The sequence below is a fragment of the Notolepis coatsorum genome, assembly GCF_963971535.1.
Source record: "Notolepis coatsorum genome assembly, chromosome: 19".
Taxonomy (NCBI): Eukaryota; Metazoa; Chordata; class Actinopteri; order Aulopiformes; family Paralepididae; genus Notolepis; species Notolepis coatsorum.
In genome coordinates this window covers 74,064,584-74,092,326 of record NC_140183.1, presented here as the reverse complement: position 1 = coordinate 74,092,326, position 27,743 = coordinate 74,064,584, and the positions used below count along the sequence as shown (strand labels likewise).

At 42.8% G+C, this 27,743-nt stretch overlaps 2 protein-coding genes across 7 annotated transcripts in view; both read right to left on the bottom strand.

The window, feature by feature from the left end:
- Nucleotides 1-22,054, bottom strand: part of kif13a (kinesin family member 13A) — a 151,099-nt gene extending 129,045 nt beyond the window's left edge. For all 6 annotated transcript variants that reach the window (XM_084336220.1, XM_084336222.1, XM_084336221.1 and 3 more), the window contains exons 1-2: nucleotides 21,771-22,054; nucleotides 21,464-21,551 (exon numbers count right to left, since the gene is read on the bottom strand). In XM_084336220.1, the coding sequence (XP_084192346.1) occupies nucleotides 21,464-21,551; nucleotides 21,771-21,825 (143 nt within the window). In that variant the 5' untranslated portion in view covers nucleotides 21,826-22,054. The remainder of the gene's footprint in view (nucleotides 1-21,463; nucleotides 21,552-21,770) is intronic.
- A 769-nt stretch (nucleotides 22,055-22,823) lies between these two features.
- On the bottom strand, nucleotides 22,824-24,537 carry LOC311246552 (E3 ubiquitin-protein ligase NHLRC1-like; the record flags this gene model as incomplete). Its single annotated transcript, XM_084336701.1, has 2 exons — nucleotides 24,502-24,537; nucleotides 22,824-24,135 (listed from the first exon to the last, which is right to left on the bottom strand). Exon 2 carries the CDS (start codon nucleotides 24,078-24,080, stop codon nucleotides 22,824-22,826), a length of 1,257 nt encoding a protein of 418 aa, XP_084192827.1. The 5' UTR covers nucleotides 24,081-24,135; nucleotides 24,502-24,537.
- Between the last annotated feature and the right edge of the window lie 3,206 nt (nucleotides 24,538-27,743).

The window sequence follows — 27,743 nt, the reverse complement described above, 5'->3', positions numbered from 1 at the left end:
GACAGTTTTCGGCTTGTCATTGCTCCGACTGCTTTGTTATTGAATCAAGTCAAATCCTAGGTAAGCATATATTGTGCGTGTGAACGTTGACATGAAAAGAAAAAAGTAAAAAAAAAAAAAAAAAAATTATAAAAAATATATTTTTTTCTTTTTTCTTTTTTTGGTTTCTCACTTGATTCGATACTCGGTAGTACCGACGTGTTTCGGTTCGGTACCTCAAAAGTACCGAATTCGGTACCCATCCCTACTGCAGACATTGGCCAAGATTAAAGGACAGCGCCCTCAGAGTCCCACCTACCCTAATAGGGACGCATGTACACTCGTACATGCAGCGCACACACACACACACACATATATATATATATTATTTTTTTTTACCAAGGGACAGTGCACATTAATCAACATCTTCAGTTTCCACATCAATGTAAATATGCCAGAATTAGCTAATGAGCTCATTTTCATCTGTAGTCCCTGCCTACCATGATGCACGTCTTGGTGTGGGAGGAAACCAGAGTACCTGGAGGAAACCCACGCGAACACAGGGAGAACATGCACACACAAAGACACACACACAGTCAGTCACACACACTCCAAAACTCACAAAACACTATGTTAACACTACTTCAAATGACATGATAAAAGATCAGCTCTATACAGCCGCCCACACTTTATATAGAAGTGGTATAATCTGAGATCTGGGCTAAAACAACTCAGTAAATGTCTCTCAATCGAAAGCACATCATAAATTCTTGCTGCACATTTGCCTTAAGCCATATTATGTAGAGCGGGAGATGGCGTTCCTTTATGCACAAGACGTGTCAGATCCATCATCCCTGTGATGTCGCAGATGTCAGCGCAGTTTATGATGACATAATAATCCAGTCTGTTCCGTCTTTCCCAAATCTACTATGTAAATCACACAGATTAAACCCGCCCCCCGTGGAGTTGGCATACACACGAACGCACACACACACACACACACACACACACACACACACACACACACACACACACACACACACACACACACACACACACACACACACACACACATATATATATAAAACACACACACACACAGATAGAAAACACATACACAGAGATAGAAAACACACACACAGAGAGATAGAAAACACACACACACAAACATACACAGATAGAAAACACATACGGACACAGAGAGATAGAAAACACACACACACACACAAACACACACAGAGAGATAGAGAACAGAGATATACACTGATAGGAAACACAAAATACACACACACACACACACACACACACACAGATAAAACACACAAACACACACAGAGATAGAAAACAGAAAAAACACACACACACTGGCTCAGGGGCAAGGGAAGACACTACCACCTCTAGCTGTGCCCCCCCCCCCCCCCCCCATATACTAACACTAATCTCCAGAGGAAACTATGCACCCCACCCCACATCCCATTAACCCCCATGCAACATCTGACTATATCCCCTGGTTTGGCTGTCAACGTGCTTCAAACAATAGACCTGTCTCAAACCCTGCCCCCTTTTCTTGATCCTCCAATCACAACTGTCGCTTACCTCGGACAAACCAAGTTTGTCCGAGGTAAGCGACAGTTGTGATTGGAGGATCAAGAAAAGAGGGCAGGGTTTGAGACAGGTCCATTACAATCCAATAAGCTTTGGAGCCACCCCCGAGATCTCTGTCTGCATGATAAGTGTTGGGTTACACAGCTCCAAGCTGCCATTTCAGATAGTCTTTCAGCATGTTCCCAACAGAACACACACTGGTCCCCACCCAGGCCTAACAAAAATAATAGTTGGTTTCAGGTTGGTTGTCAGTTTGGCCATGGGTAGGTAGGGAATTTTTTTTTTTTTTTTTTTTTTTTTATTCTTTCCCACGGCGACTATGGATAGGGAATTTCTTTATTTAATTAACCCTTTCACTGCCACACGACAGAAGGTTAGCCCTTTACTATCACACAACCGACGGCGATGCTCCATCATTAGCATCATTAGCTCCGCGGATGCGGAGCTAATGATGCTAATGATGGAGCATCGCCGTCGGTTGTGTGATAGTAAAGGGCTAACCTTCTGTATTGTCACAGTGAAAGGGTTAACCGGCTGTCGTGTGGCAGTGAAAGGGTTAAAATGTTCACAACAACATGGATGCATGTACTCTGCCAGCATGTTTAATATCCATAATACTAAATGTTTGACTAAGATTTCTATGAAACTTTATTATAAAAAAAGAAAAAAAAAAAAAAACGGATTTTTTTTTTTTTAATATATAATTTTTTTTTAAAACTCATAAAATATATTGGGTCGCACCTAAATCGGCAGGGTCGGTCGGCAACCTGAAACCAACCATTATTTTTGTTAGGCCCCACTCAAAGCAGGGGTCACCGTGGATAATGCTGCACAGACAACAGAGTGGGCAAATCGCCCAAAAAAAGAGGGTTACAGGGGTGGGGTTACTCTGGTGTGAACCAAAAGCTGCCATTGCGTGCCGAGCCACGCTACCAGGTTGGTGCCGAGCTACTGCATTCAATAGCCTGGATAAGCATGAATATGGACGGAACACACGACCAGTGTGGACACACTCTGTTCAAGTTCCAAGAGAGAGAGCTCAAGGAAGTGAGTTAGTTGATGGTGATGGCAGAAACAGACCGGCAGATTCCGTCCAAGCTGTCAGGAGGAGAGCTATGCACCACTCAATTGAGCAAGCCCCGCCTTCTTTTCCCCTGATCCTCCAGTCGCAACTGTTGCTTCCCTCGGACAAACATCGGTCGTTGTGATTGGTCAATTGAACTATAGCTGCGTATACGGTTCAAATATTTTGCCTCAAAATCCAATTTGTTGTAATGCGCACCAGAGACATTCTAGTGACTCACGTTGAGTCATTTGACCTTTTCGGTGAGCGAGAGGATATCTCTGGACAATGCAATGCCCTGACTAATACAGGCCTTTGGAATGAGAGTTCAAGGCAAATTAGCGTTTGGCTTGTTTGGCTTGTTTTGCAGAATGCACGTTAAAACTACCTCCCTGTGAGAAAATGAAAAAGAAATCCCAAAGTGCTGAAAAAAAGAAAAAGGGAAGGGCGGCTCTGGTGTATCACATGGCGGGGTCATCATGATTCCAGAACCTTCCATATCTTAGCAGCTGCCATTGCCAGGGAGCTGCTGTAAACATGGGAGCCCGGACGAGCTACCAGCACCATGAGTCAAGGTTCCAATATAAAAGCCAAGCAAGAGAACCAAAAACAGCCTCAATAAATAGCATCGCCCTGAGCAATTTGCAGTAGGCTCAAATAATCATCAGGCCTGGTCATTTCCATAATAAAAAAAACAGCAGCAACGCTCATACTTCCACCCTCTCTCTGTTGTTTTTAGCGCCAATATTACAAGTTGGCTCAGTGGGCCTAGCGGTGTGTACTGAACTGGACGCGAGCATACTGAGACCACATCTGCCCTAAACCCTTAATCTGGTTACTACGACAGGAAACAAACCCAAAGAGAAGTGAAGTTCATCAATTTGGTCAATATGGCACCGCTTCCTCCCCAGGGATGCCAGAGTGACACGTTTATTGCTAGGCCACACCCCCTTTTGACCCCGTCCGCCTGGTAAATGTCACTTAAATGAATGGACACACACCGAGACTGGGGAGAAAAAGGACAATGATGGGCCAGAATTTTACTAGCGAGAACGCTCTGATTAGACTTTGTCATTACGTACAAAAACATAAAGACCATTATGAATTGTGGGGGAGAAATTGGTCAGATACTCAGATTAAAAAAAATTATAATAATAATATATTACAAGCTCGGGTGCGATGAAACCGAGTAAGTGAATTATGGCTTCTCAGACAGAGACAACTTAACTCATTCGTGAAGTCTTTTGTTGATGTTGTCTGGCTCCACTCCACCCCTCAGTGAGACTGAAAGTAATGTAACAGGCTGCCATAAACGTAGCCCCGCCATGGGCTGAAATTCATGTAAACAACGAATGCCGACTTCAAAAGGAAAGCCTCGTTTAAAAGAATCATCTGCGGAGGAAAACCAAAGTCATTATGACGGGGACCTCTAGAACAAATATGCTGAATAAATGGCTTGAGAAAAGACCGCTTTATTATTTTTTTACGAAAGTCCAACCACATCTGAGATGAACAAGGCTCCTGCCTGACATCACTGGAATCCTAGTCCTAGAGAGAGAGTATGGGGGGGGGGGCACCTTTTCTCATTTTCAGATCAAGATGTAAACATGGCCCCGCCTCCAAAACAAACAGAGGGCCTCACGGGAATTCAGCGGTTTTATCAGTAACGCACAATCCTTCCCGTAATAGCAGCACATGAGGGGGGGGGGGGGGAAAGAAGAACACGCTGAGAGAACTTTGAGAATGCGGGCCAAAAACTCTCGAGAACAACATCTTACTGAATGGAAAGGTTGATTATTTGCACATAGCACGGAGTGCAACATGGAAAGACAAAAGGAAACATTCCTGAGGGCGGCGGCCCCGTCGGACAGCGCTGCTTTGTCATTTCACAGAGAGGTTGTTTGGAAAGCTTGATGGCACTTGGTCCCTGTGTGTCACTCCAGAGACAGCTGAAAGACAAACCCAGAGACTCAAGAACTTCCCTAAACACAGACACTTTCCCACAAACACAAACAGGTTGAGTGTTTTTTAAACACCTGAAAATTGGAAAAGGCTGCACACAAACAGAAGACCGTAGAGACTGCCTGTAAAAAGCCTTTTAATTAAACAACATGCTGCCTTTAACCACTGAATGCACTGGTGGTCACGGGCAGCAGGCAGACATTTTCCTCTGGAGAAAGAGACCAACCAGGTCAAACGTTCTGAACCAGAGTTGTGCTTCTCGTGGAGAAAAACTAGAAAATGTAGGCCACAAATCCAGCAGGAATAACCAACTCAAAGAAAGGGAAATCCAACCACCACCACCATCATCATCTTTGAATTACCGATAGGACTTTCAGCTTTCTAGTAGCAGAGTGTACATTTAAATTATTTCACAGTGTAGACCGGGTATAATTCTGATTAAACCCGCTCCACAATATACACCAGTCAGATGACAATACCCGAGTAAAGGAGATGCCACGGTCAAGTGGAGCCGAGGGAGAAGCCCCCTGGGCGGTGAAGGAGGCTTTAGAGATACGGAAGAGATTAGAGGGGGAAATTACAAGCTTGGTTACATCCACCAGACATTATCAGATTATCAGGCACGTAGTTGGTCTGACCATCTCGGCATGCTGGACCAGGAAGTAGGAGAGGGGGGGGGGGGGGGGGGGGGAATCCAATATTGGAACACCTTGGTAACGGACTGTGTGGTTGAATTGTTAACCACACCCCAATACAGCCGTTTGTTCTCCGAAGAGCCAATTAAAGTCCAATATCAACCTTTGGCTCAAACATCAACATCTCAGTCTGCCTATGAGTAAATCGAAAGGTTATGAAATAGCATTTGCCATATAAAAAATTTACATTAGATACAGTCTGGCGAGGGGACATCCCAGAGTTAGACCCTGAGTTTGACTGGGACGACGTTTGGACAAATGCTATATTAGCCTCCTGGCTCCTGCAACCCTAATCACCAACAAATTTATTTAAATTATATTCATAGGATGTATCTCACACCTAGGAAACTGTTTGCTATGGGACTGGTGGCCGACTCCCGGTGCACTTTAGAATAGAATAGAATAGAAATACTTTAATTATCCAGAGGGGAATTTGACACTACAAATCGCTCACATTAAACATTTAGACAGAACAAAACAACTTTATGCTTTTTAAGAGCCACCGGCACATATATGCATATGGTCTGGGACTGCCCACCAGTTGCCAGGGGAATGTCTGTCTAATGTCTAATGTCCTTTGTGTTTGTGGTGTGTTTTTTGTTTTTATTTTTATTTGGTATATATTAGTTAACTTTAGATCTGTATTTATAATTTATTATTGTTTTTGTCATTATTATTATTATTAGTATTATTATTATTATTATTATTATTATTATTATTATTATTATTATTATTATTATTATTATTATTAATTATTATTATTATTATTATTATTATTATTATTATTATTATTATTATTATTATTATTATTATTATTATTATTATTATTATTATTATTATTATTATTATTGTTGTTACTGTTGATGTTTATATTGTGTTGTTTGCTGTTGTTAATTTTTTTCTTTTTTTTTATAATTTATTGATTTAATTTAATGACTTACCCGGTATTCTCTTTAAATGGAAACACAAACAACCTCCATCTCACAATAGGTGGGTTAAAGAATTACTTTTATCCATAAACCTTGAAAAACTCAGATTCTCACCCTAATGGTTCCCTTAACACATTGACGCCACGGTATTAGACGGCCCCACTCTACACGGCCAGCATATCATAATAAGGTTTCATTGTGCGTGAGGCTGTTTGTAGAGCTAAATCTATACTTTATATTATTGCTATCTGTCCATTCTCATTGTCAATTGACAGTATAAACCGTCCCTTCAAAATGGCTTAAAGAAAAAAAAATGTCATCAATACGTTCCCATTTTATAGCGTCTTGAATATAAGCGTTATATGGGATTGGTCTGGTATATTTCCTGCAAAACGAGATACAGGCTGCTAAGCTAATAACGTTAAATCGAATGGCGTTTCGGCCCTACAGAAGCTAGAGCTAAAAATCAAAATGCATATGATCGATATCATGTTCCACCATGAATGCATGAAAGGGGGGGGGGGGGGCGGGGGACGTCGTTTCTGATTATTGATTACCAATAACGGCATTAGCCTCAGTAGCCGTATTCGCTGACCGGGTGGATGGCTATCAAAGCAAGGCCCGATTGGGCTGTAATTTACGTGAAAAAGATCTTACCGTGGGCCGGTTGGACTGCAAAAAGGATTTCCCAGTTATCGATCGTCATCTGGTAGATCCATATGGCCATTGGCTGATGCTATATTCCTTTACTGCACACTGAATTCAGCTCCCAAAACGTATTCCATGCTACATGCTACACGCATAGATTCAGCCTAACAGGAAAGTCCATTCAAGATTAAAAAAAAATAAAACACTGTTCTGCCACAGGGAACACTGCATTATCGAGACAGCGCCCCTACGAGGATCAGGCCGGTAATGCACTTTTCCGAATTCCAAGAGTAGGGTAATTCTGCAGTGCCGCTCGGTGACATTGAGTAGGTTATTAAAATGGAATAAAAGCCAAAACAACCTTGCCACGGACATGTCCGTGGTTGGCCCTCAACCGTTGGATCCGAAACACGGACATGTCCGTGGTTGGCCGGGAATGTGTTAACACATTGACCGCCAGCAGCAGGGGGCGCTGATACCCCATTCATCGCCAGGTCTTTATTCAATGGATATAGTTCATCACCCTGAAATCAACGCTAGAATATCAGATAGCTGTGATCGGGGTAGAAATAAATGTCAGATCAACGATCAAATTTATATATAATGTTCTTACCTTGTATCTGATGTAATGCAAAAGAGATAATCCAAATATCTGATCGCAATTCCAAATAATGCTCGTGGAGGTCTGTACCACACTACCGACCGTTTCACAATGACGGGCGGGCGGAGTTACTGTTCAATGCCATCGTTGTATAGAACTGGCTCACTTGTGTATTTAAACCCCACCCGCCCGGCTCAGATCGGCTACTGAAACACAACAGCCCATTTTCAATGAGATGCAATAGCTCCGCCTGGCAGTAGAGGGCGGTGTTGACCGTCTGACAGCTCAGACAGGCTCTGAAGGGGATACCAGAGGCTGCAGCTATGAATTATGAATAGATATAGCGAATAAACGAAATAACGATCCCAAAAACGAGTTAACTCGTTTCTGGCGCTCAACGCATGGCGGCCAATAACGAGTTAACTCGTTTATGGCGCACATTGTGTAACACCTTTGAACCAAACAATTTTTTTTAGGCCTGAGCTGACAATAGACACACATTAGTAGTACCTGCCTCAAACCGGGTAGACGTGTGAAAGCAGTAGGTAGGTATAAATGAGGTAGTATAGGCAATTTAGTTGGTACAGATTCCATGGTTCGCACAGGGTCCTTGAAGTGCTTAAAGTGCTTGATTTAAAAAAAAAAAAAAATTGACAAACTTGATCAAAAGAAAAAAAATTGCATTTGCCACTACATAGTAGGGTTGGGTACCGAACTCTGTACTTTTAAGGGTACTGACCGAATTACATTGGTACTACCAAGTACCTATTCACGCTAGATCAATCGGTAACAAATTTCGGTACCTTTACGTGTTTAGAGTGTAATATACTAGAGGGAGCCTTTTCCACAAATGTACAGTATATATAATCTCTTGGGTCTTTGGAAAGACCAGACGAGGTCAGAGGAGTTTAATATTTACTGAGGATGGCCAGATAATGTTGATATTTAAACATAATACATGATCATGTGATTTATTTTGTGTGGTGTGTGTTATAACAATAAACAACTAAATGTTCTAAATAAATTGGGACTTATTTTTTTACAACTGATTGTTTTTGTTATTACAGAGAGAGTTAAGTACCGGGGGAAAAAGGTACCGTTGGGTACCGTTACCGACTTCAAACAAAGACAAAAAAAAATCTGAGTTTCATAAAAGTCAGTCAAAGCTTACCAAAAGCTTGAGCAGTGAACTCCAAGCCCACGTGACTGAACTCAAACTGTAAAGAAACAGACTAAGAAATTACGTAAACTCCATGATCAAAACTGCAAAAAAGAATTTTATCAATGAAAAAACTGAGGAAAACAAAATAAACCCTGTGAACTTTGGAAATTACTCAATAAACAACTAGGCTGCAGTAAAAAAACTTAAAACCAGATTTTCAGTTCGTCACCAACCCCGGAGACGCTGGATTCGCCTGTTCGAATCCAGCTCACAGCTCCGGGGTTGTCACCAGCTTGGCTGGCCGTTCACACTAATACAATTGGCAGTATTAGAGGGTGGGAGAAGCTGGCGGGGTGGGTCCGGGTCGTTGTAAACAGCGACTCCTACAGTTCGGTCGGGGCGCCTGCTAAGCGCGGATAGGATCTAAGGGCGGTAGTGTGATCCTTCCACACGTTACACGCTCTCAGTGAGAGTCCGCGCTGCCAGGTGAAAAGAAGCGGTTGATGTCGGAGGAAGCACGTGATAGCCTCCACTCTCCCAGACCGACTGTGGGGGGTAAGTGCGCAGCGACCAGGAAGGGGATTGGGAATTGGCATAACGACTAACATTGGGATGGGAGAAAATCGGAGGAAAAAGGAGGGGGGAAAAGATCAAGTAAAAAAAAAAAAATAAATAAAAAAAATTTCAAACATAAACATAAAAACTGTCAACACGCTCATCACAGACAAACTGGATGTGGCCAATTACTTAAACATTTTCTTCACAAACATAGCCACAACACTGGTAAATAAACTACCCTTCCACCCGCATTTTGGGGTAGAACACATCATAGCCTACTACAATAACCTAGGGGTCCGCAAAGACGATTTCAAACTAGAAATGGTAACAACAGCTGAGGTACTCAAAAAACTGAGCGCCATAGCTGTCAATATTGGGATTAAAAAAAACTGGATATTTCGCCCCGCCCCCCTCGTATGTATATTATATACATCCAGCGAAATATCCAGTTTTAGTATATATTTAGTATATATATTGTCTGCACTGCGCAGCCGTGGAATCGCGAGCCCATAGATTTAGAATAGATAGAAAGGGCACATTGTGGTGTATCATAATTAATTTGTTGAATACAATAGGATTTTTATAACGTTGACACAAATTAAAGAATATTTACACTAAGTTATCTTTTACCTCTTATTTAATTCATTCATTAATTTAATTGTAGGCACTGTTTATTGTACATAGTCCTGTGTGTTGTATATTGTGTCCTATGTTACTTTTGTGTTTATTGTCTCTTTCTATATACACCGTGGGAAGAGGGGCACGTAATTGAATTTTTCTGTATGTCTTGCAGAAATTGGAAAATGACAAAGTTGACTTTGACTTTTAACATGTGTCTATAGTGTCAGACACTAATTGTAATGTTAAAAACGGATACTGCTGTAATATAAAGTGAAATTCTACCATGCCTCAATGTATCAACTTTAAACATACACTAAATGTTAATGTTAGAAATGTTAATTTCCATTATTTCCACCATGTCCAACATTTCCTAAGAACAGCAATGTCCATTCTATCAACTCCAAATCTGTGCTATGAGCTCAATTCTCCCGGTGCATGCAGAAGTAGAATTGCTGTCTTGTTTTGGATGAATGAGTAGAAATGAAAAATGGAAATCTTCTTTTATTAAAGTAGTTTTGACATGTGATATAGATAAAGATATTGTTTCATTGTGTATTGATTAACTTTACATTTGCTCTTCATTCATATTACAAAAGTTATACTGGCACGGCTAATACAGCAATGGATTATGGGTAAATGCAACGTTAAAGCAGTGCCAATGTAAGACTGACTTTACATTAAACGAATGACAATAATATAGTATAAAGTAGGGTATTATTTGGACTAAAGAATGGTGTTGTCTCACCCTACTCGCATGTTGAGGGAGAGCACCATACATTATACACTGAGAAACCACGGCCGAGAGTGAGCTCTCCGGGAACAACCCCACTTTGCCTGTATCACTTCTCTGCGTAGTATAAGAACTGAGGAGGGCAGTAATATGCCTGTGGGAAATTCAAAAGAAGAAAGAAGAAGAAGAAGAAGAGCTCATCAAAAGAACTGCGGAGGGCAGTAATACGCCACGATGCGTCTACACTGCCGGAAATTCTAAAGAAGAAGAAGAAGAAGCTTCTGCCTTTTGTAGGTAGTTGTAGAATGTAATACATTTCACGCTAAACCCCTCCTTTATCCGGTCGCTCTTCTTCGGGTCGCAACCGTCTTCCGGTCTGACTTCCTGTGCTAACGTTCTAATCTACACTGCTGCCCCCTGTCGTCACGGAGAGGAATTGCAGCCATTTTGTAAAAATTAAAAAACTGGAAAAATACGGGAACCGGGATGACGGCGGGAAGGAAGGTTGAAATACGTGACAATCCCGGGGAAAACGGGATGGTTGACAGCTATGCTGAGCGCCCTCCAACCTAACAAGGCCACTGGCCATGACAACATCCCCTCCAAATTCCTCAGAGACTCAGTAGCCGCCATCACCCCAGTCATCACACACACAATAAACCTCTCCATAAAACGGACACGTACCCAAATACTTCAAAATTGCGAGAGTAACCCCCCCTGCACAAAAAGGGCAGCAAATTAGACCCAGGCAACTACCGCCCTGTTTCTATTCTTACCTCCAACTCGAAAGTCATGGAAAAAATAGTATACGAACAGGGCGAAAAGTACCTTGCGGATAGTTTATCAGTGAGCTGGATGCAATCCTACCTGGAGGGGAGAGAACAGATGGTGGAGGTAAAAGGTACCCCCCACCCCCTCCCAATGAGCTGTGGTGTTCCACAACGAAGCATACTAGGACCGCTACTGTTCCTAATGCAAATGTTACAGCCAGTTACAGTTGGTGACAATATTGTCACAAGGAAAGATGAAATTACATACCTGGGTTCCATCCTAGAGGCAAATCTTTCCTGTGACAAAATGGCATCCAATGTAATCAAAAAAGTCAACCAACTAACTAGATTCCTGTACCGGATCTCCTCTGGTAAACAAGAATACCCTGAAGACTCTAGCAGGAGCACTCATTCAAGGGTACTACGACTATGCTTGCACCTCATGGTACCAAAGCACCTCAAAGGTGCTAAAAACAAAATTACAAACATCACAAAACAAACTGGTCAGACTACTGCTTGACCTTACTCCTAGAACCCACCTCACCCCTGCCCACTTTGACAACCTAGGATGGCTTAGAGTAGACGACAGAGTACAGCAACTTGCAATGGGCCTGGTCTACAAGATACACTACACCACTAAGGTACCCATGTACATGTCAAAGTACATGTCAAAATACCCAAAGGTCAGTGAATACCACGACCACAACACCAGAGGGAGCTCCACAAATCATGTTAAACCCAGATTCGGCTCAAACAAGGGACTAAACACGTTTCGCAATTATGCCACATCAATGTGGAACGCCCTACCCACAGCTGTAAAGGAATGTGAATCACTACCCACTTTCAAAACCACTCTCAAAGAGCACCTACGGGAGACTGCAATTCGAAACTGGCCCCTGTAAATGTCTAAACCCAACCCCCTCCAATGTACAGTTTCCCCCCCCCCCACCCCACCTACCCAACCCCCCCCCCCCCCCACCCCACCTACCCAACCTCCTCCAATGTACAGTTTCTTCCCCCTCAAATGTATACTCTCTTTTTTAGACTATTTTTGTTTGTATCACAAACTACTGTATTTGTAGATCTGGTAGGCCTATGTCATAAATGTCTAGATGTAGCAGTACTGTATCTGTATGTCATGTATGTCATAATATGTTACGATGAATTGAAAATGGGGGACCCTTATGTAAACAAGACGGAAGTCTTTCTCTGGTCTGCATCCCCTTAACAATTGTGTGTATTGAGCTGTACTGTATTGTACCCATTCTGCAATCTGTTAATAAAATTTTCAATCAACCAATCAATTCCAAGGAACTGGTACCGGTATCGGTTCAAATGTGAACGGTACCCAACGCTACTACATAGCCTATTATAATATAGATTCAGGACAAAACCAGATTAAATACAGACACTTGGAACCAGTTGATTATCTCTTTTTAAGAACGTTATGTCATATGTAACATCCGACGGTAATGCGCTAAATGATCTTTGTGTTCAGCTGCGTCACATTCGCAGACTTCAAAACAAGGCTAGGGGGAACGGGGGACTTTGCACGCGGGATAAACTCCAGTTCAATTGTTTGGAGAGTTGACAGGCGTGTCAGGGCATGATAGCAGTGATGTGGCCCCACTGTGCGAGAGCGCGAAAGGGTATTTCCCCGCTGTGATGCTCCACCGCTGATCCCCTCTCTCTGCACAGCAGCCTCAGGTATTTCTTCGGACTCCACCCCCCCCCCCCACCCCCGCTCCCTCATTGTATATCTAAACCTCTAAAAGGATGGCAGACAGCGACTTGAAGACAAAATTGCTCTCCCCAGATTCACGTTTCAAAATCTGCCACTCGTGCGGCCGGGGACAGAGGTAAGACGAGACCCAGGGAATTTCGAACATAACTATGATTCAGACGAGGGGGGGGGGCTCAAACCTCTTGTCACCCTGCAGTCAGTGTCACCTTCAGCGTTTCAACGAACCGTCACCGAGATTACAGAGAAAATGGGGGAGGGGGTTCACGAGTCTTAACACAATGAGACACGGTGCAAAGAACAAGTCCAATGATCCTAAAGCCATCAAAGGAAAGCACATGCACTTTCTTTGCATTCTTTGAATAGTTTGCATGTTCACATGGTACCACACAGTCCTTACAGAACTACCAAAGAGCAGAGGTATTATTCTTTCCCACTGCCACATTACCTCTGTCGGTTTAAAGATTCGATGCGGAGTATCGTGCTACCTGTGGAGCCAAGATCACCATGCTAGTGGCGGCTCTGTTTAAGGTTCCTTAAAGGTGCACTATGCAGTTTCGGAGGAGGGGGATTTGTTTGCAGAGCCTGCAAAAGACATTTAAGAATGATTCTATCTCGTGTTATGTATTCTTTAGGCACTGTGTGTGAACCAAACGTAAGCCTAGACTATGTTTGTTAACCAAATTGCGGGCCCTGCCTTTGTAAACGACAGCAGTGAAATAGCAACTTTTCAGGTCGCTTTCTAGCTTCAAACAGCGTTCCAGAGATCCAATCTTCCTGAGGACAGTTTGTGTATTCAGTTGTGAAAATATACCTTCAATTATTCACATATAAAGATGCATGCAGATATGTCAAAACATACAGTATACCTATAGAAATAAGCAAATGTAAACACAGTGGATCGGGAGGTAGAGCAGTCGTCTGGTAATCCGGATGTTCCCGGTTTGATTCCCCCCTACCGGGTAGCATGTTGAAAGTGTCTTTGAGCAAGACACTTAACCCCTAATTGCTCCCGATGTGCAGGTTGGCACCTTGCATGGTTGTGAATGTGTGAGTGAATGGGTAAAATGTGAGGAACAAATGTGAAAAGGATAAAAGCGCTTTGGATAAAAGCGCTATATGAATGCATCCATTTACCATTTAAACATTACTTAAAGCTGTAAATGGTTTGAGCAAAATTAGTTACAGTTGGACGAGAACATTACGACAAGATTATTTTCTTGTATTTTATTTTATTATTTTCTAGTCAGCGTGTGTCCTCTGCACAAAGAATCAATACTTCACATTCAGATTCTGGCTTTGATTACAAGCTTTCTGGAAAAAGTGGGACGGTGTTTTTTTATAAAAACAAAAATGTTGAATAGTTCTCCCTTCACTGTGTATTTGAGCCAGCACAGCTGCAAAACCCTCGGTTTTGACCCTGCAGCCGCATTAGACACTGCTGATATATTATCCACTAAAGCCGACACATCTCAACGACGTATGAACAGGTGTCCTCAAAAGAAGCCTCAGGGATCTGGGTATCCCCCCCCCACGTCTATGGTTCTACACACTGGGAACACGTCTGAGGATAAATGATATGGTTTAGAATAACTGCCAATGAATCTAAAGTAATTTTTACAGTAACAGTAACAACTAGTATTGGTTTATTATTAGTATAGTTTTATACCATACACAGGGTGTAAACCAATCAGGTCACCACAATATGTAATTGTTTTTAAATTATTACCTCTGTTTTAATATTTTGCTATTTTATTCTTTACATTTTTTTTTTATGTATTTTAAAATGTGCTCTTAATTATTCTGATTGTCTGATGTCTTTATATTTATGAACACACTGTGACACTTATGTAACATCTCGACGGCACTGTAAATGAGTATTATCGAGTATAAATAAAGATTGAATGAAATAACCCCAAGAATGGTTTATTATTTTTTGAGTAAACTTGCGTAATATTTGTGTTTAGGAATATCCAGGACTTTTTTGTTATTAGAATTGATAGAAGCCTGTGTGTGCGTGTGTATGTGACTTTAATTTATGTAAATCCATGTCGCCGTGTTGCGAGGCAACAGTGTTTTTTATCGCTGTCACTTTTTTGGTTGACAGTTTGACAGTTCAGTGCGAGAGAAGGAATACGCAACAAGATTTAATGGACCCGTATGAGGCCATATCTCTTACGGTGGGAATGTTATTGTTTTAAAATTAATGTAATACGATGTAAAAGGATAAATTAAACAGTAATTGTACCAGCAGTAAGTTTGTAAGCCACTCAATATACAGGGATCCGTTACACAGGGCTTTCCCTAAACAATGGTATAGGGGCGCAGCGCCACTATGACAATGCGCCAGCACCACCAAGTATTTAGAACGCTTACAACTTTTTAAATAATAATAATCAACAAATAGCAAATAACTTATTTTGAACTTTTGTTTGCTATTTTATTGAAATTATGTTTTTAAGTAGCAGGAAACGACAGCAAATGATTACATTTGCATGCCGTTTGGGGGGGGGGGGGGGGGCACAGCCGCCCTTGGTGCGACTCGGCAGCATGTTGCTTGAAGGTCCTGGGGAAAGCCCTGATACAGTATTCTAAAACCCCCACTGGGACCAGGGGGTGGGGGTGGGAGGGTCCTCACAGCGAATATTGTCACTCAGACCCTGACGTTATGACACAAATATGTATCATGAAAGAACTACTAAGTTCAAGTTCAAGGTCACTTTTCAACTGTGATATATATATATATGATCGTGAAATTATATGACGCATCAACAAGTGCATCTTGAGAGGAGTGACTAGATGAAAACATTGAGTTGTTGAAAGTGCAAGCTCACATAGCTATGGCAGCAGCAGAATGACTAATCCAATGTGTGTGTCCTTGGATAAACCCCAATAGTCCAGCTGCTGGAACTGCAGTGAACGCAGACACAATGCAACAGTCCTAACCGACCCTACAGGATGCTCACGGCAGTATGAAGGTGACACTTGTAACCGTTTCAACAGGATGCATTGCTGTATATCAAGACTGGAAATCTCTCCTGTCTGACACGAGGCAAGCAGCGCAGGTTGTTGCAACTCATTCAGAACTGGAAAAGGAAATTGTATCAAATTAGGAGTTGAGGAATGTGGAGTATGGCATATGGTGGCAGTTTACTATTATGCCACACTAAAGAATATTACATCTGAGAGGGCGGCTGGGTAGTGTAGAGGTCTAAGCACTCGCCTACCATCCCAGAGACCCGGGTTCAATTCCCGGCGTCTGCGTCCCTACGAACACAATAATGGCAGTGTTCGCAGGTGGTCATTGCAACAGCGGCTCCTACTGGTCGGTCAGGGCGCTTGTTCCACAGGGAGGGGCTCCGGGCGAGATAGCATGAACCGCCGTGCATTACACTCTCTCCCAGTGAAACTCCCCAATGTCAGGTGAAAAGAAGCGGCTAACGACTCCTCATGTATCGGAGGAGGCATGTGGTAGTCTACACACTCCCCAGACCGACAGCAGGGCAGCGTGTGGTAGTACTATGTGGTAGTCTACACCCTCCCCAGACCGACAGTAGGGCAGCATGTGGTAGTCTACACCCTCCCCAGACCAACAGCAGTGCAGCATGTGGTAGTCTACACCCTCCCCAGACCGACAGCAGGGCAGCATGTGGTACTATGTGGTAGTCTACACCCTCCCCAGACCGACAGTAGGGCAGCATGTGGTAGTCTACACCCTCCCCAGACCGACAGTAGGGCAGCATGTGGTAGTCTACACCCTCCACAGACCGACAGTAGGGCAGCGTCTACACCCTCCCCAGACCGACAGCAGGGCAGCATGTGGTAGTCTACACCCTCCCCAGACCGACAGCAGGGCAGCATGTTGTAGTCTACACCCTCCCCAGACCGACAGCAGGGCAGCATGTGGTAGTCTACACCCTCCCCAGACCGACAGCAGGGCAGCATGTGGTAGTCTACACCCTCCACAGACCGACAGCAGGGCAGCATGTGGTAGTCTACACCCTCCCCAGACCGACAGCAGGGCAGCATGTGGTAGTCTACACCCTCCCCAGACCGACAGCAGGGCAGCATGTTGTAGTCTACACCCTCCCCAGACCGACAGCAGGGCAGCATGTGGTAGTCTACACCCTCCCCAGACCGACAGCAGGGCAGCATGTGGTAGTCTACACCCTCCACAGACCGACAGCAGGGCAGCATGTGGTAGTCTACACCCTCCCCAGACCGACAGCAGGGCAGCATGTGGTAGTCTACACCCTCCCCAGACCGACAGCAGGGCAGCATGTGGTAGTCTACACCCTCCCCAGACCGACAGCAGGGCAGCATGTGGTAGTCTACACCCTCCACAGACCGACAGTAGGTCAGCACAATGACCAGGGGGGAATTGGCATAATGACAAAATTGGGGGATGGGAGAAAAAGTTACAATAATATCATGTAAAGTTCTTCTAATTCCACTAGTGCATATGACCCACTAGAGAGCATTAGTTACTAGGTAGAAATGGACACATCTGTCATCCAATCCAAAGGCTGATTGCATACTTCCGAAATGAGTGTGCATGGACACACTGGGCAGTCCCACTTTAAACGACTGCAGTGCCTGCAAAGTTATTGTCATTTATTTGACCTCTGACCCACAATGGGCCTTTGTTCCATTGTTGTGTACTCTGCTCTGTGAATGTCAGCTTTAAAGTGTGATTTGCTTAATTGCCTGGAACGGAGTAGTTGCGTAGCAATTTCTGTTCTGATGATTGCCTTAAATATAGGTTAATATGTGGACGCTAGCTGCTTGAGCAGCAAGCTCATTAATGCTTAATGATGTTGAATGGTGGTTACATGTAGGGAACTACAGATGCAGAGCTACAGATTAACAAGACTGGATTCAAGCCTTGAGAAAAGGATTTTACCGCTATGTGTATCTTTTTTTTTCTTTTTTACGTAGGGTCAGTGTAGTTCTGTCCGTCACTATGTGTGAACTTTACCTCACGGTGACTAGAGAAACATCTTGCTTGCCACTATACAAATGAGAGAGCAGAGACAATGACATTAAACCTTTAGGGTTTTCAACTGAGCATCCTTGAAGATTTAATTTGCATCCATGGGTAATCAGGTCAGTTGTCTAATCAGGGTGACAAAGGGTGACAAGAGGAACCAAGCCAAGCGCAAGATGGTAGAAAAATACAGTCTGCAGACGGGCAAACCATTAAAAACAGTAAGATTAAAGGTATAAAAACAATAATGCCCATGATCATATAAGAAAGGCAACATTAAGATAACTTCCTGATCCTAATAATTGATTATTAGCCTACACTGTATCAGTGGAAATATCTGCATAAATGTCCTTTCCACTCATAGTAAAATAGCATATTGATCAACACGGAGAGGTCTATCTATTTTCAAACAAGGCTATCCTGTTTGATTTAGGGATCATGATGACGATGCAAAGATACAGTTGATCTTTTTCCATTTCATTTCAAACCTAAGTGAAATCACACATCACCAGCCAGTAGCACCACAGCAGGCCTTTCTGCTGACCTACACACTTCCTTTGTCTGTCCGGCTGCACACCCATAACTATGTTCAGATCACTTCTAAAAGGCCCTGTGCACTTTTTCCAACAGCATGTGAAAACGTGATAGGACGGTAATGAAGCTTTCCTTTTCCCCGGCACGTGGCGATGCCGTACACCTGTCTGTCTTATGACTAGGGTTGGGCACCGAAAACCGGTTCTAATAGGAACCGGTTCCTAACTTCCGGTTCTGGAACCGGAAGTAACATATTTGAATTTCGATTCTACATTTCGTTTTTTTTTTTTTTTTTTTACTTTTTTTTTTTAAATTTTTTTTTTTTTACTCTTTTTTACTTTAATACCCTAGTTACAGTACAGCAACCAAATTAAACTGTATCAAGTCAACTGAAAATGTGAATAGTATGATTTTCTTTTTGAAAAAAATAAATAAATAAAAAATCTCCTTCGAAATAAGCTGTGACCTGTTTTGACCTGCACCTCAAAGAATCGGAATCGAGAATCGTTTAGAACAGGAATCGATATGGAGAATCGGAATCGGAACCGGAATCGTTCAAATCCAAACAATGCCCAACCCTACTTATGACCGCGGTTGCAGCCTGCTCACCTTGTAGCTCTATTGATTGATTGATTGCTTGATTGATTGATTGATTGATTGATTGAAAATTGTATTAACAGATTGCAGAATGGCACAATACAGTACGGCTCAATACACACAATTGTTAAGGGGATGCAGTCAGACCTGAGAAAGACTTTCGTCTTGTTTACATCGGGGTCCCCCATTTTCAATTCATCATAACATATATGACATACACAGGGCTGGCTCTGACCAATTGACCTGTCTCAAAACCCTGCCCCTTTTCTTGATCCTCCAATCACAACTGTCGCTTACCTCGGACAAACCAAGTTTGTCCGAGGTAAGCGACAGTTGTGATTGGAGGATCAAGAAAAGAGGGCGGGGTTTGAGACAGGTCCATTGGCTGCCCTAGGCAGGATTTTATCTGTGGCCCCCTCGCATCACAGTTTATTCTGTTCCACACGGTAAAGGAGAGAAGAAGACGAAGAAGTTGTTTGTTTGGAGAATTTCTCACTCGCCGTCCAAATGAATGAGCCATTGTAAAACACTAATTTTCCATGGGATTGTTATAAATGTTAAAATAAACTGTACTATAGATAAGACTTCAGTATTTCGAAATAACTAGTAGTATTAGTAAAAATAAAAAAAATAAAAAATTATTATGCCTCCCCTGGGTGGTGGCGCCCTTAGCATTTGCCTATACTGCCTATGCCTAGAACCTGCCCTGGACATACATGACATACAGATAGACGGTACTGCTACTACATCTATACATTTATGACATACCAGATTTACAAATACAGTAGTTTGTGATACAAAAATAGTCTAAAAAAGAGAGTATATACATTTGACGAAGAAACTGTACATTGGAGAGCCCAAACAAACAAGCAACCGCTGCCTGGCCTCAAAGAAGTGCAAAACAAAGCATGATGCCATGCATGTGACAGAGAGTGAGACGGGGGGCTCCACGAGTCTCATGATGTTAATGCCGTCTGCCGCTAAGCGGGACAAGCTTTGGGGTCGAGAAAACTCCCCCTTTTCTGGTGGTTTGTAAACCAACCTCCAGGTGTCAAACATGTGTTCTACCCCCTGTCCAAGGCCCCCGGTATTTCAAATAAGAAAAACCGAAGACTAGAGCTAGAGTAATAATAAGCAAGCAACACGCTGGGCTTTGTGAAGCTAGGTATAACACTGTAAGAAAAAAAGGTGCACGAAAACGGTAAATGGTTTCCAAAACTGTCAAATTAGAGTAAAATCAAATACATTTACAGATTACAACAATACAACTTTTATTTAATGGTTAATATTTTGATAAAAGGTCATTTACTGTATCGTTATGGTATTTATACTTAAAGTAGAAAAACAAAGGTAATCTGTCAAATAATACAGTGAATTTCCTGTGAAAAAACTTTTTAGTGTATACTGTATATATAATGTGTTTATCCAAAGCGCCGCCTTGCGATTGCAGTGTTGAGATTTATAGTGTATCGGTGGCCATGGTTACGAACACGGTATTAGCGCCATGCTCTACCCGTTGAAACACACGAGACCACCTAGCTGTCAACATCATCTTCACCGGCAGTACGTGCACTACACTGCTATAATCCACTGCAATGGAATTTAGGCAGAGAGCCAGGGGTTTTGTTTTGTCTGATCACTGGACCAATGTGGATTTCTTCTGTACTATGAGGCCATGTGTCATATATGTGGATAATAACACTTGCCTGTCGAATGGTGTGATATAAATTAGTAGTCGTGCTCATGGTCATTTGAGCTCAACCTGCTGTGTGGCATGAAAACACCGGACATAAGAGGGGTTAACCATGCAGACAATGACCTCAAGAGAAGTGAAACTATTTCAGAGACCAGGTTAATAAATATCCTCTTCATTCTCCTAATATTTCGGTAATGCTTGAAATTATAACAGATCATGCAAAGCTTCACGTTTGGTTCAGTTTTCCATGAGGATCCCTATAATGGGTAATGGGCACAGCACACATGCTTCAACACAGAAAAGTTCATTCATTTAGGGAACAGACTTACAGAATGTAGCCTGTGCCCTATGTATGGTACAGTGGTAGTGGGCTGTTCTGTGCTCCACCAGCAGATCAAAACCGTTACACCTCTCTAGACAGACAGGGTAGTAATGACACGCTATAATAAAGCCATCACCACTGCATCATACATTGCTATGATACAATGTAACATTGCAGATCGATGCATTTGTCGCAAAGATAAACAGCTGACATTGACAACAACAACGTGTTTTTTTTTTTTTTTTTTTTTTAACCTTGTTTACCTGTTTTCTCCTTTTGTGGAAGGCGGCGGGCGCAACACTGTTTGGTTGTCTTCCATATCCACGACACATTTTGTATTCAGTTCCGTTTCTGCAGAAGTAAATTCGTTGAGAAAACTATATACTTTAACCATTATTGGACAATTCAAAGTTTGACTTATGGCCCACATTTCAGGATGAAAGCGGCGACAGCTCGCTCAAATCTCACATCTTGGAAAACTTTTAACTGCAGTGAATTTTTTTTGGGAGAAATCGATGGCGAATTACAAAAAAATCAATTCGCGAACAGAAATAATCATTCAGCACTTACCTCTGCGATTCATGGGCCGAACTCTGACTGCAACTTTTACCTTTGTATCCGACATTTTCGTCCACTTTATACTCCCACCCTGTCTATGCTCTGAGCTATCGATGTGTAATAGCCGTCGTCTGTTCGAATCCCCCCCCGACGATCATAAACCCGGTTAAAAAAGGGAGTCTAGAATCTAATCAAACCACCTCGAACGTGTCCAGATCGCGCGGATAAGGAATGGGAAATGGTTCATTTTCTTTATTATCATCCATCCGAGTTAGCTCCCTATGCCGATGATCCGACACCGCGTCCCGGCCCTAGACAGCATCCCAACCACCGCCATCTTCCAGTGGGAGCACGAATGCTGAGAGCTCTTCTCGCCGACGGGAGACGACTGTCTGTGCCAGAGAGGGAACAAAACATGGATCTCTCTCTCTCGATACGAACAGAACTTCAGTGGATGAAAAGCCTGTGAGAGAACAAGTTGATTTGTCTGCAGTGCGCGATAATTGTCTGATTCAATATAAGATTAAATAAATCAGAAAAGTTGTTTAAAAAAAAAAAAAAAAAAATCGGATGAGAGGATTGTGTCAGTGAGAGTAGAACTTTTCATGCACCATCTCTCAACTAGTCTCTCTCTCTCTCTCTCGTTCTTTCTCTCTCACACACACACACACACACACACACGCACGCACGCACACACAAACGCTCCACACAAACATACTGAAGAAGTAGCATATCACATTACGACGAAAGTCTTTCTCTGGTCTGCATCCCCTTAACAATTGTATGTATTGAGCTGTACTGTACTCTACCCATTCTGCAATCTGTTAATAAAGTTTTCAATCAATCAATCAATCAATCAACACTGTGTTCAAATTAAGTTTAATTTTTAAGTAATCTATACCCATTTCAAAGCCAACGTTTTTACAGGATAATAAACAATCACACAAACACACAATAGGCCTACACATCTATCAGTGGCCTATTCAATATCGAACAATTCTTATGTAATATTTATTTAAAGTTTTTTTTAAACCAAAACTTCATGTAGACCTGAAGGTCTACTTATCATGTCATGTCATAGCATAAGGAGTTAGCAGCAGAATACATCTTCACTGAATGGTCGCCGCCGTCCAAAACCATCAGCGTGTTCAGTGCTGTCGACACCAGCCCCACGGGGTGGACTAATGCCTCTTTCACGAGGGGAGTTAGGAGGACCGGGCCGTCCTGGAGCTTCCCCAAACTCCAAATCATCCCCTGCTTGGAGTCGGTCACAATCACGTCTCCATCCCTGTCGAAAGCCACAGCGGACATGCACAGCCACGTGGCGGAGCTCAGGCTGATGCTGAAGCTGTCTGTCTGATGCAGGAGCTGGAAGTCCTTATCGAACACTCTTAATCTCGTAGCTTGACGGTCGCTCCTCCCAGGTGGACACGGGACACCTACGAGATGTTCCACCACCGCTATGTTCCCAGTGGCCCGGCAACAGGCCACCGCTCTGGGGCGCTGCAGGTCAGTGATGACCGTGTGGCTCGTCAGAGTCACACCGTGGGCATAGTCCACGGTGACCTGGGAGAGGGTGCCGGCCTGGATGTCTGAGACCAGGAGGTGACCACGGCTATCTATGTCCACGCCCCATGGACGCTGGATGGAGCCCTTGGCTGTCAATACATGACTCCCCCTGGAGGTGAACACTTTAACCGTGCCGTCCCCTGCGTCGGTCACAACCACATAACCACTGGGAGTCACTGCAATGTCCATCGGGTAACAGATCTCCCCGGGGGCTCGTCCCCTCCGCCCAAAACTGTGCAGCTTCTTGCCCTGAGGACCGAGGACCACCACCCTCCTGTTTCCATCATGTACCACAACTATCGCCCCTGAACCAAGCACAGCTATCCCCGTGGGATTGATCAGTGTTCCCCAGCCACCAAAAGCTGAGCAGAGACGCAGGGCGCTGGAGCCCTGGGCCCCAGCCCAGCCACTCCCTCCCTTTGCCCTATGAGGAACAGGGGACCTGGAGCTCCTGGACAACAGCAGCTCCTGGAGGTCAGATAAGGCCTGGCAGTGGGAGGTGCTGTCAACATCGCACAGCTGTCGGCAGAACGGGCACTCCAGCTTGTGTAGGAGAGGGTGGGACAGGGCCCTAATGCATTCCAGACAAAGTACATGGCCACAGGAAAGGTTCTGTGGTCTGCGTTCTCTGTGCTGAGTACTGAACTTCTCAAAGCAGACTTTGCACTCCAGGAGGTTAATCTGGATCTCTCTCAGAACAGCCTCTGCAGGTCTCAGGGTCACACAACCGGGGGAACCGGGAGTCTCCGCCATGAGGGGAAATGTTCCAATGTTCTCTTCACCTGACTGCTGTGGTCAGCAGGAAATCCTGGAGAAAAAACAAGAAGGAACGACGCTGAACGAGCAGCAGAGAGGGAGGGAAACAAGACACAGCACGAGGATATTTCTGACAGCTGCACTCTCGACCAGAGAAGGCCCAGAATTGTCATGTGACTTGGTGATTTTGCACACAACACTCCAAGGCTCTTTGCTGCCCTCCTTTGGAAATTAGTTTACACACAGGCTATTGGTACAAAATATGTCACCCCTGAGATCTTACACACGTTTTCCCCAAGAGAACAGTATTTTTTTTTCATCAAGAATACAACACTACAGTAGGTTCTTCTCTCCATACAAGTCATTACCATGTAAACCAGATTCTTTATTTTCTTATCAATGATCAGAAAATACTTACATATATCTATGGACAGTTATTGATGTATCCCCCCCCCCCCCTCTACGGGAACATCAATTAACAGTCTCTTGAAATCTATCTTGTTATAGGTCAGTGCAAGTCAGCTATTTCAGTCTGTCAGTTCCCTGGCGTGCTGCAGACTGAGTGAAATCCGATCCAGAGTCAGCCAGCCCCGCTTCCCTTTGCTGCAGCAGAGCGCTCTCCAGAGGTCAGTCAAGGTGATTCAAGACTTCCTAATAATAACACACACACAGCTTGTTAGGAGTATGTCTTAAAGTAATAATCTTGGACATTTTCATATAAACAAATGTCTATTTTGCCAATTGATATAACACAATAGTGATTTGACCTAGTTCATGAATGTTTTCACATTTGTTGATGTCTGGTAGGACATTCCCAGGAAAAATCACACAGGAAGTGATGCAAATGACATCACCAGCAGCGACTGTTTTAAATTTAAACGAAGACCCGTGCAAGAAAATGCAACAGGAATGCTTGCTTATAACCTATAGATGTCACCAAATAAAAACTAAAATGAGGATTTTGCAGATAACCATTTCAAACATAAGATATGGAATATCTATGGTCTTATATATATATTATAACATGGCATCATGAATAATGAAGAGATATTTTGTATTTGTTTATGTTCATTGAGGGGTACCTTTGATACAAAGTACTATTATTAAGTTTATGTAGCTGCTATGTAGTGCCACACAACATATAGTAGAGGGTAAACCCACCTAAACTCAATTTACCCACCTTTTAATTTGGGAACGTTTTCCAGTAGTATACGATTAACACACGTTAGAGTAGAGTAGTTGTTACAATTGTAATTATCTTTTAATATATACTGTATATTATCGATTATTGGCGTTACTGTGATATAATGCTGTTCATAGTTTGTCTTTTTCTTTTATTGTACCACTGCATCATTACACATGACAAGCATTTAAGATAAGATATTCCTTTATTGATCCCCTTGGGGAAATTTGCATCATAGCAGCATAGGGGAGGTACAGGTATGGGCAGGGTAGAAGACATAAATATGCAGATGAGGGTCTGTATCGGTTATATCATACGTTACAATAAATATTAGCAATGATTTACCGGCAGCCATGTCCCACATGCTTACATGTGATCAAAGAAGCAGGCCCTCCATAATAGATGGCTGTCAGCTGTTATTCATCATCTCTGGCAGGTGAGAAAAAACAGTAAGGTAGTGGTGCCTAACCTTGCCCTTCTAAAAACAAACCAGAAGGACTCGAGAATAACGACCCAAGGTCTTAAGAGGAAATGTAAAACATTTTTAATAGTTTTCATTAATTCACAGTGAAAAAAAAACAACACAAGTCTCATTTTTTTTAACAGATCTGTTTTGGCAAATGACATCTAAATCCAGAGACAATGTACCCTTTGCATATTGTAGCACGGTGGGAGAGCCTGGTTCGTGTCTGGATTGTCTGGGATCATGGACGTTGAGATGATAACAATTAAAAAGAGAGAAGCGTGTGTGTTTGTGTAAATCTTCCTTTAAAGCACTCTTGAGATCACAAGAATAAAACAAACAAAAAAAATCACAATTTCAAATTTTTTTTTGTCTTAATACAAACTGCAAAAAGGTTAGGAATAAAAATTAAAAAAGAATTAAATAAACAAAAAAGAACATGCATACAGGCACAAGGGGTGATGAGTTAAAATATTATGGTGACAGTAAAAAGACAAAGTGAGGCTGGCTTCCTGGTGTGACTTACTATATTATAACATCCTCCAACCAATAACATTTGGGTAGATTTTGACACATAGCCATGTAAATGCCCTCTAGGCAATGATAAGAATGTCCACTTAGTGAAAACAAAGCTACCTGCAAACAGACAGGTATAAATTGGAAGACATGCAGAAATATGAACAATTGCCCTCTGTTGTCGATACAGCAAAAAAAGAAGAAAGAAAAAGTAGCAGCCACAGATGTACAGGGAGATTAAATCACTCAAAGTCACGATGATTCACAAAATACTCAAAACATTACAAGTGTACAGTATCTCAGATAAAACAGATCTCAGAAGAGATACTCGATCCATTTCTAAGCTCGTCCAAGTTGTCACGAAGTGGGAGATATTTAAAAGTACAAATGAATAGCGTTTTGTTAGCAATGCTAGTGGAAGTTAATGGGGCCCAAACCATGTCACTAAAAAAAAATTATATTCAATTCCATCTATATAGTTACCGTCTATATAGACATGATTTGTCCCCATTGAGCTCCACTGATAACAAATTAAAGCTAACAATTTCTACAGTCAAAAGATCAAATCACTGGTGCAAGTGCTCTCTAATTACTCCCAGTTTGTGACAAATCGGATAGAATTCTTAAAATGGGTGGAATATCCCTACAACTGCTCACGCAAATTCGTAAAAAGTGCTTCAACTGTGTGCTTTGCTTTGATCCAGGTCAAACGCAAACCCTCCAAATCGCTCCATTCTAAAGCCGGTTTTGCATTGAAATCCTGTTCACATTCCACCCTTGCTCAAACTCTAAAAAAAATTATAATAAAAAAAAAACAGTGAACACGCCAACATATACTGTATGAAAAAGTTAATTAACAATAGATGGCCATCTATTGGGTGTGGAGTGACGATAGACAACAGATGCCCCGGTCAGAGGGAATATGAGGCTTTCCCCACGATAAACATTTAGGTTTCAACCTCCGTGATAATATTCTACATAACGCCTCTTCGATATTGGAGTGGAACCAGTTAAATACAGTAGTTTAATGACAAGAACTGTGGCTGGAATAAACCAGTCAGTTTTTTTTTACATTAACCATGAATGATATACTGTTATCATAGGATAAATGTAATTCAGTAAATTCAGTTTTACCAACTACAGTGAACATGCATTCGACTCTAGGACGAGCAGCGCCGTGTTGCCCGTCCCTCTTCTCTCGCACTCTCACGCATGCAGGCACACGCACATCGACGCCTCACCTGCGCGTGGCCGGTAGGAGCTACGCTCGGACTACACCGTATGACTAGGTGCCGACTCCGAGGCCACCCCCCCCCCACCCCCCCCCCCAATGTATTTATAGCACCGTATGGACAAGTGCATCCATTCAGTCTCCCCTCTCTCTCTCTCTCTCTCTCTTATGGGTGAGTGGTTTCTCTATAGTTGAAATGCACCAGGAAGTGGTTCCTATCTCCCCCCCCCCCGCCCCCCTCCCTCACCCTTCTTCTCTCTCTCTCTC